Genomic DNA, 13,640 nt, shown 5'->3' with positions numbered 1-13,640 from the left:
CTTTTTTCTTTCAACAAGATAATTTATTCTACATAATTTTCAGTTTTAGAATTTCTCTAAGGCAGTTTTACACAGAGGGCAATCCAGGGAAGACTTGCATTAGAAAAACCAGAAATGCTTGTCAAAATGCCGAGTCCAATTCAGACCAATAAACCACAATGTCTAGAGGTAGGGCCCAGAAACCTATATTCTTTAACAGGCCACCTAGGTAATTCCCCCTTCATGGATCACTGCGTTGTCATGGCGAACGGGCTTGCATAACTTGATGAAGCTACGATCATGATATGCAGAGCCACCTGAGACAGACAGGTCATAGTGGAGAGTTCTGACAAAATGTGATCCAATGGAAGAGGGATCCACTCCAGTACATGTGCCATAAGAACTTCATGAACTGTATAAAAGGACAAAAGATATGACACCAAAAGATGAGTCCCCCAAGTCTGAAGGTGTCCCATATGCTACTGGGGAAGACTGGAGGAGAACTACTAATAGCTCTAGAGAGAATGAAGTGGGCCAAAGTGAAAATGATGCTCAGTTGTGGAGTCTGGTGATTAAAGTAAAATCTGACACCACAAAGAACAGTATTGCATAGAAACCTGGAATGTTAGGTCCATGAATCAAGGTAAACTGAACGTGGTCAAGAAGGAGATCATAAGAATAAACACTGACATCTTAGGAATCAGTGAACCAAAATGGATGGGAATGGGCGAATTTAATTCAGGTGACCATTATACCTACTACTGTGGGCAAGAATCCCTTAGAAGAAATGAAGTAGCTCTCATAATCAATAATGTAGTCCAAAATGTAGTACTTGGGTGCAACCTCAAAAATGACAGAATGATCTCAGTTCATTTCCAAGGCAAGTCATTCAACACCACAGTAATCCAAGTCTATGCTCCTACCACCAATGTTGAAAAAGTTGATCAGTTCTATGAAGATCTAGAAGACCTCCTAGAGCTAATACCAAAGAAAGAAGTTCTACTCATCACTGGGGACTGGAATGAAAAAGTAGGAAGTCAAAAGATATTTGGAATAACAGGCAAGTTTAGCCTTGGAGAACAAAATGAAGCATGGCAAAGGCAAGAGATGACTTTACACACGGGCATCAGCAAATAGCCAATACTGAAATCAGATCGATTACATTCGTTGTAGCCAAATATAAAGTGTATACAGTCAGCAAAAATAAGACCTGGAACTGACTGTGGCTCAGATCATCAGGTTCTCATAGCAAAATTTAGGCTTAAACTAAAGAAAGCTTGGGAAACCACTAGACCAGTCAGGTATGACTTAAATTAAATCCCCTCTGAATATGAATACTGATGCTTTTGAACTGTGGTGTTGAATAAGACTCTTCAGAGTCCCTTGGACTACAAGGAAATCAAACCAGTCAAACCTAAAGGAAATCATCCCTGAATATTCGTTAGGAGGACTGATGATGAAGCTGAAGCTCCAATACTTTGGCTACCTGATGCGAAAAACTGACTCATTGGAAAAGACCCTGATGCTGGGAAAGACTGAAGGCAGGAGGAGAAAGAGACAACAGAGGATGAGATGGTTGGATGATATCACCAACTCGATCGACATGAGTTTGAGCAAGCTCCGGGAGTTGGTGATGGACAAGAAGCCTGGTGCTGCAGTCCACAGGTGGCAAAGAGTCGGACATGACTTAGTGACTCAACTGAACTGATGAATAGGCAGTGGAGGTAACAAATAGATTAAAGGGATAAGAACTTGTGAACAGTATGCCTGAAGAACAGTGCAAGGAGGTCCACAATACTGTAAAAGAGGCAGTGAACAAAACCATCCCAAAGAAAAAGAAAAGCAAGAAGGCAAAGTGGTTATCTGAGGAGGCCTAGCAAATAGCTAAAGAAAGAAGTGAAAAGCAAGGGAGAAAGGGAAAGGAATATCCAACTAAATGCAGATTTCCAAAGAACAGCACAGAGACAAGAAGGTCTTCTTCAATGAACAGAGTATAAATCTAGAAGAAAACAACAGAAGGGGAAAGATTAGAGATCTCTTCAGGAAAACTGGAGACATCAAGGGAACACTTTACCTGAAGATGGGCACAATAAAGGACATAAACGGTAAAGACCTAGTAGATGCTGAAGAGATCAAGAAGAGAAGGAAAGAATATCCAAAAGAACTGTATAAAAAAGATCCATATGAACCAAATGACTACAATGGTGTGGTCAGCAACCCAGAGCCAGACATTCTGGAGAGTGACGTCAAGTGGGGCTTAGGAAGCACTGCTGTTAATAAAGCTAGTGGATGTGACCAAATTCCAGTAGAACTATTCAAAACCCCAAAGGATGATGCCATCAAGGTGTTGCATTCAATATGTCAGCAAATCTGGAAGACCAAGCAGTGTCCGCAGGACTGGAAAAGGTCAATCCTCATCCCAATTCCCAAGAAGGGTACCACTAAAGAATGTGATAACCATCAGACAGTTGCACTCATCTCCCATGCTAGTAAGGTCATGCTTAAAATCTTGCAAGCTAGGCTTCAGCATATGTGAACCAAGAACTTCCAGATGTCCAAGCTGGGTTTAGAAAAGAAAGAGTAACCAGAGATCAAATTGCTAATATTTGCTGGATCATAGCCAAAGCCAGGGAATTCCATAAAAGCATCTACTCTGTTTCATCGGTTAGGCCAAAGCCTTTGACTGTGTGGATCATTAACAAACTATGGAAAGCTCTTAAGAGAGATGGGAATACCAGACCATCTTACCTGTCTCCTGAGAAACCTGTATGCAGGTCAAGAAGCAACAGTTAAACCCTGTATGAAACAACTGATTGGTTCAAGAGTGAAAAAGGAGTACAACAGGGCTGTCTGCTGTCACCCTGTTTGTTTAATCTATATGCTGAGCACATCATGAGAAATGTCAGGCTGGATGAGTTACAAGCTGGAATCAAGATAGGCGGGAGAAACATCAACAACCTCAGATATGTGTATGATACCACTTAACGGCAGAAAGTGAAGAGGAACTGAAGAGCCTCTTGATGAGGGTGAAGGAGGAGAGTGAGAGATGGCTTAAAACTAAATATTAAAGAAACAAAGATCATGGTGTCTGGCCCCATTACTTCATGGCAAATAGAGGTGGAAAAGGTGGAAGTAGTGACAGATTTCCTTTTCTTGGTCTCTAAATCACTGCAGATGGTGACTGCAGCCATGAGATCAGAAGACGTCTGCTTCCTGGCAGGAAAGCTATGACAAACCTAGACAGTGTGTTGAAAAGCAGAGACATTACTCTGCTAACAAAGATCTGTGTAGTCAAGGCTATGGCCTTTCCAGTGGTCACATACAGTTGTGAGAGCTGGATCATAAAAAAAGCGGAGTGCCAAAGAATTGAGACTTTCAAACTGTGGTACTGGACAAGACTCTTGAGAGTCCCTTGGAGAGCAAGAAGATCAAACCAATCAATCTTAAGGGAAATCAACTCTGAAAACTCATTACAAGAACTGATGCTGAAGTTGAAACTCCAGTATTTTGGTCATCTGATGCGAACAGCTGACTCATTGGAAAAGTCCCTGATGCTGGGAAAGATTGAGGGCAGAAGGAGAAACGGGCATCAGAGGATGAGATGGCTGGATAGCATCACTGATGCAATGGACACAAACCTGGGCAAACTCTGGGAGATGATGAGGGACAAAGAGGCCTGGCATGCTACAAACCATGGGGTCACAAAGAGTCAGACACAACTGGGCGACTGGACAACAACTACAGAACTTTTTTACAATTTAAACCATTGACTTAAACTCTTCCTAAACATGTTATTTAGTAAGTTAGTCACATCATAAGAAAGTTTGACAATCTAAACACAACTCTATTCCATTTATAAAAATAACACCATCTTCCTCTCCTGCCATATTGAAATTCTACATTATTGGTGAAACTTCGTATGTCACATGAGAAACTGGGCTTTTGATATGACAGACCTATAACATTTCCTTTGATTGCAGTTATTCTGCTCACTTGTCAATTCTGAAACCTTTAAAGGGGGGGAAAAAAAAAAAGCACACCAAAAATATCTTAAAAAGATCCTCTAAAAGAGAGGAGAAAAAAATACTAAATAAAATGAACTGACCAAAAGTGATATAATTTGTTTCTGGAGTTAAGGTTGTACCCATAAGCTAAAGTAGGACATTAGTTCTCTAATTCAATATGATCCTCTGTGGTCTAACTCTAAAAGACACAGTTGAAATGAAACCACAATAAAAAGAAGGAAATGAGAAAAGTTTTGCTACCTATATTTATAGATTCTTCTTAAGACACACATAATATTTAAGAGTTCAAACTTAGGAAACTTGGACTGTTAAAAGAACTTTAGAAAGCTAAGTTCTGTCTAAAAACGTTGGGTTTGACTTTAAGGAAAAATGGAGAAAAAGATCAATCAGAGTAAACTCACCAGCACTATTAGAAAAATGATTTAAAATATGTGTCTTACTACAAATGATGTGCATCTGTAACATCATTTTGATAGATAAAACTTCTCACCTTATCTGAGGTTTTACTATTGGGATGGATCTCAAACATCAACAGGAAAAATTATAATGCAAAAAAATTACATAAAAGAATAGTGTCTCTAATTACAATTGTGGATAATTTTTATGCTCAAAAATTTGACTTTCAGACTGACGGGTTATTCTGAGTCATATTTGAGAACTGAGGCTATTCTGAAATCTATAAAAGAATCTACGTAATCTATGGTAAAATACACTGTAAGGTTCATATTCTTCAGAAATGTCTAATTTAGTACATCCATAAAAGTTTAATACCCTAAATACTCATAAATGCATAATTGATAATCAACTGCTTGCTGTTGTTCCATTTTCTTTTTTTTCTACAGAAAACTAAGATAGGACCAGATTTTTAAAATAAACATATAAATCTCATTCAAAGTATCTCTTAAACAGTGTTTCATATCCCTATAAAAAAAAATCTGAATGATAAACCACCGACAACCAAAAATGGGAAAAGGTGCACTGAAGAAGGTTGGGGGATTTAGTAACTGAGAGGAAAGCAAAGTATAGAAAATATACAAAAGACAAGAAAGCAAAATTAAGAAATGAGAACCAGGCTATGATTTAAAGTTTTAGAGGACTATAGTCAAATGTCTCGAACATGAAAGAACTCAAAGAATACTGTTCCAGACTGTTTTTGAATAAATTACTAGATGAACTTTAATCAAACAAGTGATAACCAAAGGAACCATGACAAAAAGACTGGTGATGGACACTGAATCTATTTACTGTGGAAAAGGATTAAAACAAATATAAAATAAGGTTAAGAATATTGAAAATGTTATATGTCCTTGACAATGGAAAAATGATATAACTAACAAATAAAAACTGAAAGGAGGTAAAAGGGCAATAAATATGAGGTCAAGAAAGCTCACAGATTGCTTCATACATGGTAGCAGCACATCAAGGAATATAATTTAGAATTACCAAATAAAGAAGTATAGGTATGAGCATTTTTAATAGTATAAAGAAATAGTACACTCAGAAAGATAATATTGACTAATACTGGTAGCAGAGGAAAAAGTAAGAATGGGATTAAGAATAGGAAATTTAAAGCTACTTTAATCAATTTTAGCAGGAGAGAATGGCCATAAGAATAGAAGACTACTGGAATTATATAACATTAAACCTTGAAGGATAAGGATAAACATGAAAACAAAAATACAACTTCTCTAAAAATCCAAACTACATACATATAAAGCAACCACAGAGTGAAAGAGGAAAGAAAGAAAGATAACTCAACTTAGTTTAAAAAAAAAAATTGTGACAGAACCAAGACCAAATAAACCTATTACATCGATGAAAATAAGGAAATTTAAATCAACTACTGAAACAAAAGATGATTTTCATGTAGGATTACAACTCTCTACTTAAAGCAAGAGGCATGCTTAAAACAAAGTAACTCAGAAGGGCTGAAAATATCAATAAAAGGATAAACAAAGAATACATCAGGCAAATAGAAAACAGAAGAAAACAAAGGTTTTAAGTCTAAAAGGCATTAAAAATTAAGACAAAAAAGGACACTTTATAAAAATCCTAAAGGATAGGTTCACAGTATAGTTATAAAAGAGATTCATCTGTATCACAAACAGTCTCAACAATCTTAAAAAAGAATTGCAATATACCAAAGAAAATATTGGTACTGAAAGATGTAGATTGAGATGTGGTATTTCTCAATCCATGACAAAGCAAGTAGACAAAAAATAAGTGAAGACACAGAAATCTAAATAATGTAATTAGTAATCTAGATCTGGTTGATAAATATCTAATTCCATACCCTAAAAAAGAACTAATATATCTGGCTTCAAGTTAAATAGCCCATACATTTGTCAAAATGTGGTAAAAATAAGTATCTGAGAGAACTTGAGCTTTTACCATTAAAGATTTGAACATCAGTTACACCAAATAACTGGCTCTAAAACAATGATAAAAATGTCTATCTCAAGGAATTTTCTAGGAGTTCCCTGGTGGCACAGTGGCTAAGAATCCACCTGCCAATGTAGGGGACATGGGTTCAATCCCTAGTCCAGGAAGATTCCACATGGCGTGCAGCAACTTAAGCCCATGCACAACCACCACCGAGCCCGCACTCGAGGACCCACGAGCCACAGCGACTGAGCGTGTGTGCTCCAACTACCGGAGCCTGCGCACCTGGAGCCTGTGCTCTGCAACAAAAAGCCACCACGATGAGAAGTCCGCACACTGCACTAGAGAGTGACCCCCACTCTCCATAACTAGAGAAAGCCCATGCACAGCAACGAAGAGCAGCCAAAGAAGATAAAATATATGTTTAGTTTCTAAAAAAAAAAGAAAAATAATTTTCTAAGGATTAAATGATGTTTTTAAAGCTTAGTAGTCTCTCCATGGTCTCAATAAGGATATGGTTCTTATTATCATAGCGTATTTGAATTATGTTTTAGGTATTTTTCATTGAAAGAAAACAATATTTCTGAGGTATAGTCATTTATTTATCTATAACAAAAGCAAAATAAAATCATCTACAAATAATCTAAAAATCTTATTTTTTCAAAATGGAAACTATTATTACAACTTATTGTTTATGTATAAAATACACAATCTAGAACATAAAAAGTCTTCATAATTTTATACTTCCCTGAGCAAGATTTAGTGATTATTCTGTAAGATTTTTATGACATAAATATATCATAAATTATTGATATTACATTCAACTCAGTTCAATAATATGCCTTAGAGCTATCTTCCCATTCAAGAGATTCCATCCTTTTTAAAAAATATTGAATAGTGTTTTATTATAGAATATTATATGAAGTTGTGATTACTTCTAATATGAGTAATCACAAATAAGGGTATAATATGTTTTGGAAGTAAAGCTACATTTTGGAAAATGATTGCCAGTCTCACCAAGTACAATATATGTAATATGCTTCAGCTTGTATAAGAAACAGAAATGGAATAAGAACATTTGTGTTCACTTGTTTATGCAGAAAGAAGATCAGGGAAGGTTAAAAAAAAACAAACAAACTAATAACTATTATTTTCTTTGAGAGTCACACTGGAAACCAGGTAAATAAGAGACAAGGATAAGAATTTTTACTTGTATGCCCTTGTAAAGTTTTAAATTTTGAATCATATGACTATACTACCTACTCAAATAATTAAAGATAACTAAAGAATTTACACTTTTCTTTTTTCCCCTATGTCCAAAATGCAAAACAAAACAAAACCCTGGTATCTCAAGATATTACCTAAATAGCAAAATTGAAAGCGTTTCTACAGATTAATTCTCATATAAAAACAAAGTACAAAGTGCAATTATCATAGAGTACATACTGCAAGCTAAAAGTAGTGACAGACCAAATACAGTTTTGTATGCAAATGAAGAGACAATGTTTGAATTTCTAAAGAAGCTCCTTTGTTTTTTTCTACTTCTCTTTTTCATAAAATACTCAATCTCAAGAGATCTGTCAATCCCTAAAACAGTGAGCAAGAATCTTTCCTGAAATATTTCCGTACCATTGCATCCTTCTTCTTCCTTCTTTTCTCCACATGATCTAGACTGCCTTTTGTCTTCTCTTCTCTTTACCCCTTCCTTCCATTTATACCCAGCACAGAAGAGGAATACAGGGTATCTTTACACAGACATAGCAGGGTACTGTAATACCTACTAAAATATTTTAAGTGAAGTGTTACCTAAACCTATTTCATTTGTACTTTGAAAACTTCTTAAACTCTAATTTCAGAAGCTTCCTGTATCAATAAGAATCTCAAATTAATTTATAATCATTACACAAACTATATTCTGGACTGAGTTAAAACAATTACTTCATATGAAATGCTCTACCATTTGGAGTTTATGTCTGGGTGTTGAAATTAATGTAAAACTAAGATTTTCATTGTATAATGTGACATGCACATATTAGCATGAACAAAAAAGATAACTAAAGGAACTGTTAACTTATGTGAAATATCGCATGCATGCATGCTCAGTAGTGCCTGACTCTTTGCGACCCCATTGACTGTAGCCTGCCAGGCTCCTTTGCCTACAGGATTTTCCAGGAAGAATACTGGAGTGGGTTGCCATTTCCTTCTCCAGGGAATCTTCCCAATGCAGGGGTCAAACCCACATCTCCTATGTCTTCTGGTGGATTCTCTACCACTGAGCCACCTGGGAAGCCATTATATGAAACATTAAACACATTATAAAATGCCTATTTTTAAGAAGTCTCAAATATGTGTAAGGTAGTAAATAAGATATTTTGAATAACGCATTATTTTCATTTAAAATTAGAATATGATAAGTAGGCATAATATATATGAACTTGATTTTTAAAATTTGATGACTCAGAAGAAATTTTAAAATCTTTTCCTGTGCTGTGCTTAGTCACTTGGTCACGTCCAACTCTTTGCAGACCTTTGTAGACCTGATGGTCTACAGCCTGCCAGGCACCTCTGTTCATGGGGATTCTTCAGGCAAGAATACTGGAGTGGGTTGCCAGGCCTTCCTCCAGGGGATCTTCATCTTACATGAAAACAATGATTATGAATATGAACTTTTACCTTATATGAAAATATCACAAGAATATTTATCTCAAGAGCTGAACAAATCATTATTTACTACAAATCAATCAGTATTTTTAAGGATTTACAAGCCTTTTTAAAATTAAATTCTGAAAAAGTTTTACCTTCATGTGATTTTTCAAAGGATCCAAAAGATTGAAATGAATATTGCACTTTGGACAGGCTCTTGGAAAAGGTGTTCCATTTTTAGACTGATTTGATGAAGTATTTGTACCTAAAATAAATTCAAAATATATATGGTTCAAAATTCAACACTTTTTAACCTTCAATAACTATTATTAATAATTTGTGCTACAATTTCTGTAATTCATATATAAATACTATACTTTCTTTTTGTATGCCACATTTCATATTTACCTTTTGATGGCACAGCCTGGGGAGATGTCACTGAAAGAGATTTAGCTGAAGAAAATACAGCTGAGGAATTTGTTCCACAAACACCTTCACTGGGTTTAGACTTCTTTGGGTTAACACTGTTTACTTCAGAAGTAGAAGGACGTTTTGATAAAAATGAACTTTCATTCATACCTACAATGATTTAAGTAGTAGAAAAATATTTTTAAAGTCTTTAGAATATTGCTTACAACAAAGTAAAAATACTTTGGAGCTAAATTAAAAAATACTTTGGAGTCAAATTGAAAGTAATATAATCAACATATCATACAAGTAACAATAAATAATGACAAAAATTGATGTGATCTAAAGTTAGGATAAAAAGAAACTACAAAATATCTATTATATACAATATATACTAAAATAGTTCATAAAATACCTTTCTATGTGGGAAAATAATAAATATGGCTTCAAATAAATAACTACTATAAAAGAAGGCAGAGCAAAATATGTCAAGCAAAAAAAAAAACTTAAAACACAAAGCATATGCCAAACTAAGTTCCCACGAATGAATTAAATTTAGATGTTTAAGTAAACGAGTTTGTTTTAAAAAAAATTTTTAGAGAGACACTTTAGAAGCTTTTTATTTAACAACTTAAAATGGCTAATGAAAAGTTAGTTTTGTCCACTTAACAAAGAGGTGGTCTACTCATGGCTTTCAAAAAACTCAACGTTCAAAAAATGAAGATCCTGGCATCCGATCCCATCACTTCATGGCAAATAGATGGGGAAACAGTGGAAACAATGACAGACTTTATTTTCCTGGGCTCCAAAATCACTGCAGATAGTGACTACAGCTGTGAATTAAAAGATGCTTGCTTCTTGGAAGAAAAGCTATGACAAACCTAGACAGCATATTAAAAAGCGGAGACATTACTTTGCTGACAAAGGTCCATCTAGTCAAAGCTATGGTCTTCTAGTAGTCATGTATGGATGTGAGAGTTGGACCATAATAAAGGATGAACACTAAAGAATTGATGCTTTTGAACTGTGGTGCTGGAGAAAACTCTTGAGAGTCCCTTGGACTGCAAGGAGATCAAACCAGTCAAGCCTAAAGGAAATCAATCCTGAATATTCATTAGACGGACTGATGTTGCAGCTGAAGCTCCAATACTTTGGCCAAAAGATGCGAAGAAATGACTCATTGGAAAAGACCCTGATGCTGGGAAAGATTGAAGCAGGAGAAGAAGGGGACACGACAGAGAACGAGATGATTGGCTGGCATCACTGACTCAATGGACATGAGTTTGAGCATATTCTGGGAGATGATGAAAGACAGGGAAGCCTGCCATGCTATAGTCCATGGGGTCGCAAAGAGTCGGACGTGATTGAGTGACGAACAACTCATGTCTTTAGGTTATATTGTCCATTTATTCTTATACACAGAGTTGAAATGGCTAATCTTGAATGATAAAACCTCACACATTCATGTGAAAGGGCTCATAATAGAAAGAGTTAGGATTATACAATGGTTTTAAAATTAGCTTCCCCAGAGCCTAAAGGGCTCTTCCTTAGGGAATATACTGGTTGTGTTTGACAGAGAAACTGTGTTTTTATATGCTATTTATTAGACTTTTGAATAAAATTTTGTTTTTACAAGGATTTCATTCCTAAGTGAAGTTTTAGTTTGAAAACTATAACCTTAAAGCCTAAAGGACTGTAGCCTTAGAGGATTAGCAAGAGAAATGGAGATAGTTAAGCTATAAGTAGGCTGAGTAAAAATTCTTTTTGAAAATAAAACACAATGTACTTGGTAACAAGGATTTTAAAACTGCACATAATATTTTAATGCTCTCACAACTGTACACTGAAAGTAGAAGCAAAAAACATTCCAGGCTTTCAAATCAGACAGGTTAAGTTCAAATCAAAGCCCTGTCACTGATAAGCTATGTATTCTTGGCTCATTTAATTAACTTCTCTGAGCCTCAGTTTCTTCTTTTGTAAATTAAGAGCTATTAACACCTTATTTTACCCAGTGCTTTTAAGATCAAGTAAGATAGTGCATTTAAAAATAAAGCATGCAACACAGTATTTGGTATAAAGAAGGCATTTAATAATAAATGAAAGCTATTATCATTACTAAAAAAACCCTTTCATATCTTAACTTTTAAAAGCAACCAACACAACATCTGGCACACAGAAAGCATTCAGCAATAAAGGATAGTATCTTGTCATTACTAATAAGATATTTTATATCTTAACATACTTTAGAGGGCAAAAATTATTCTAATAGATTCATCTGTCTGCTTCTTAATAAGGGAAAATATGCCCAGAAAATAAGGGTATTACACTACCTAGCTCCTCTGTTTCATCCTCTGAGATAACATAAAAATGACTTTTTTTTCCTGTCTTCAAAGAATGTGATTACTGATGGCTATACTAAAAGTACCTGGGAAAGCTGTTGTATCATCAGAGTAGCATTCTTGTGAGATGCTTAGGCTACTTGAAAAGTTAATGAATAGGGATATTTTGGATTAAAATTCTGATTATATAGTACAAACAGACTGTTAGTTTGTACTGCTAGATAGTACAAACAGACTGTTTTATGACAAGAAATTTTTTAACACAAGAAACAAAATTACTCTGAATTTGAGAGTTTTAAATTCTGACCCTTTAACTTATCCCTATTATCTTTGGCTTCCATTATTTCCTACACTCAACAGCTCTACCTCTGCCAGTAAAAATCCTATTCTCATTCAAAATCAAACTCAAACTCAGTTCTTTCCAAACATCCATGATCACTTGACCTTGATCAGTTTATCATGCTAGTGAACATATTACACCGGTTACTATTCATAACAAATATTTGTTGTAGAGCCCCTTAAAGCTTACAAAGCATTTCACATTTTATTTATCTTACTTGGTTTTCAGAAAATCCTCAGTAAAAGAGAGCAAGAATTAAAACTGTATCTATAAATAGCTGATTGCAGGTCTGGAGAATGAATGCACTAAATAAGAAAAATAACATTTCCATTTCAATAATCTGAGAAAACTGAAGGGTAAAGACGTGCTACAGACTACAAAAATCCTAATAGCAGCGCAACACTACAGCTTTAAGTCGCTCTGCAGTTTTAAAACTCTAGAAGGAGAGCAGGAGTCATTGTTCTTAGTCCCAAGTCGTTTCAAGAACTCAGGTTTTTCTATAAATATAGTCCATGTGTTTTGTAAAACCAGACTTAAGACAGTAATTTTTCTCCTTGTTTCTTCTGGTTATTACCTATTTTAGCAACTAGATTTTTTAAAATATGTAGTTGAAATACCAAAAGAAATGAACATCAACTAAATATTATATAAATGGAAAAACATTTTAAGTACTGATATTACTATAAAAACGGGGAAACATTTCCTAAATTTTCCACACTTATTTATTAGTAGATAAACCAAAAATTCCCCCAAATCTGTATTCAAATCACTATTTTAAATATTTGAAATATATCAAAATACTAGAATACAAAACATAATTCCCTGTACAAAGAATTTTCGATTAGATAAAATTGTTTCATAACACACTACATTATTTTAAGTTAATGAAGAACTTTGTTGTTTATAGTCACTAAATCGTGTCTGACTCTTTGCAACCCCAAGGACTGTAGCACACCAGACTCCTCAGTTCTCCACTATCTCCCACAGTTTGCTCAAATTTATATCCACTGAGTCAGTGATGCTATCTCACCATCACATTCTCTCTTGCGCCATTCTCTTTTGCTTTCAATCTTTCCCAGCATCAAGGTCTTTTTCAATGACTCACTCTCTATACCAGGTGGCCAAAATATTGGACCTTCAGCTTCAGCATCAGTCCTTCCATAATATTCAGGGCTGATTTCCTTTAGGATTGACTGGTTTGCTTTCCTTACAGCCCAAGAGACTCTCAAGAGGCTTCTCCGACACCACAATTCAAAAGCATCCATTCTCAGCACTCAACTTTCTATATGGTCCAACTCGCATGTTCATACATGACTACAGGAAAAACCATGGCATGCTACAGTCCATGGGGTCACAAAGAGTCGGACACCACTGAGTGACTGAACTGAACTGAACAGGAAAAACCATAGCTTTGACTATATAAACCTTTGGTGGCAAAGTGATGTCTCTGCTTTTTAATACACTGTCTAGATTTGTCATAGCTTTCAAGGAGCAAGCATCTCTTAATTTCATGGCTGCAGTCAC

The 13,640-nt window shown here is 35.2% G+C and overlaps 1 protein-coding gene across 5 annotated transcripts in view; it reads right to left on the bottom strand.

Annotated features, from left to right (window-relative positions):
• Window positions 1–13,640, bottom strand: part of ZNF280D (zinc finger protein 280D) — a 127,608-nt gene that overhangs the window by 64,515 nt on the left and 49,453 nt on the right. For all 5 annotated transcript variants that reach the window (XM_043471874.1, XM_043471877.1, XM_043471878.1 and 2 more), the window contains 2 exons: window positions 9,438–9,608; window positions 9,185–9,294 (listed from right to left, as the gene is read on the bottom strand). In XM_043471874.1, the coding sequence (XP_043327809.1) occupies window positions 9,185–9,294; window positions 9,438–9,608 (281 nt within the window). The remainder of the gene's footprint in view (window positions 1–9,184; window positions 9,295–9,437; window positions 9,609–13,640) is intronic.

This window comes from Cervus canadensis, chromosome 6, assembly GCF_019320065.1.
Source record: "Cervus canadensis isolate Bull #8, Minnesota chromosome 6, ASM1932006v1, whole genome shotgun sequence".
In the NCBI taxonomy this organism is placed as follows: Eukaryota; Metazoa; Chordata; class Mammalia; order Artiodactyla; family Cervidae; genus Cervus; species Cervus canadensis.
Note: the sequence above shows the minus strand (reverse complement) of the source record. Positions and strands in the feature narration are given on the sequence as shown.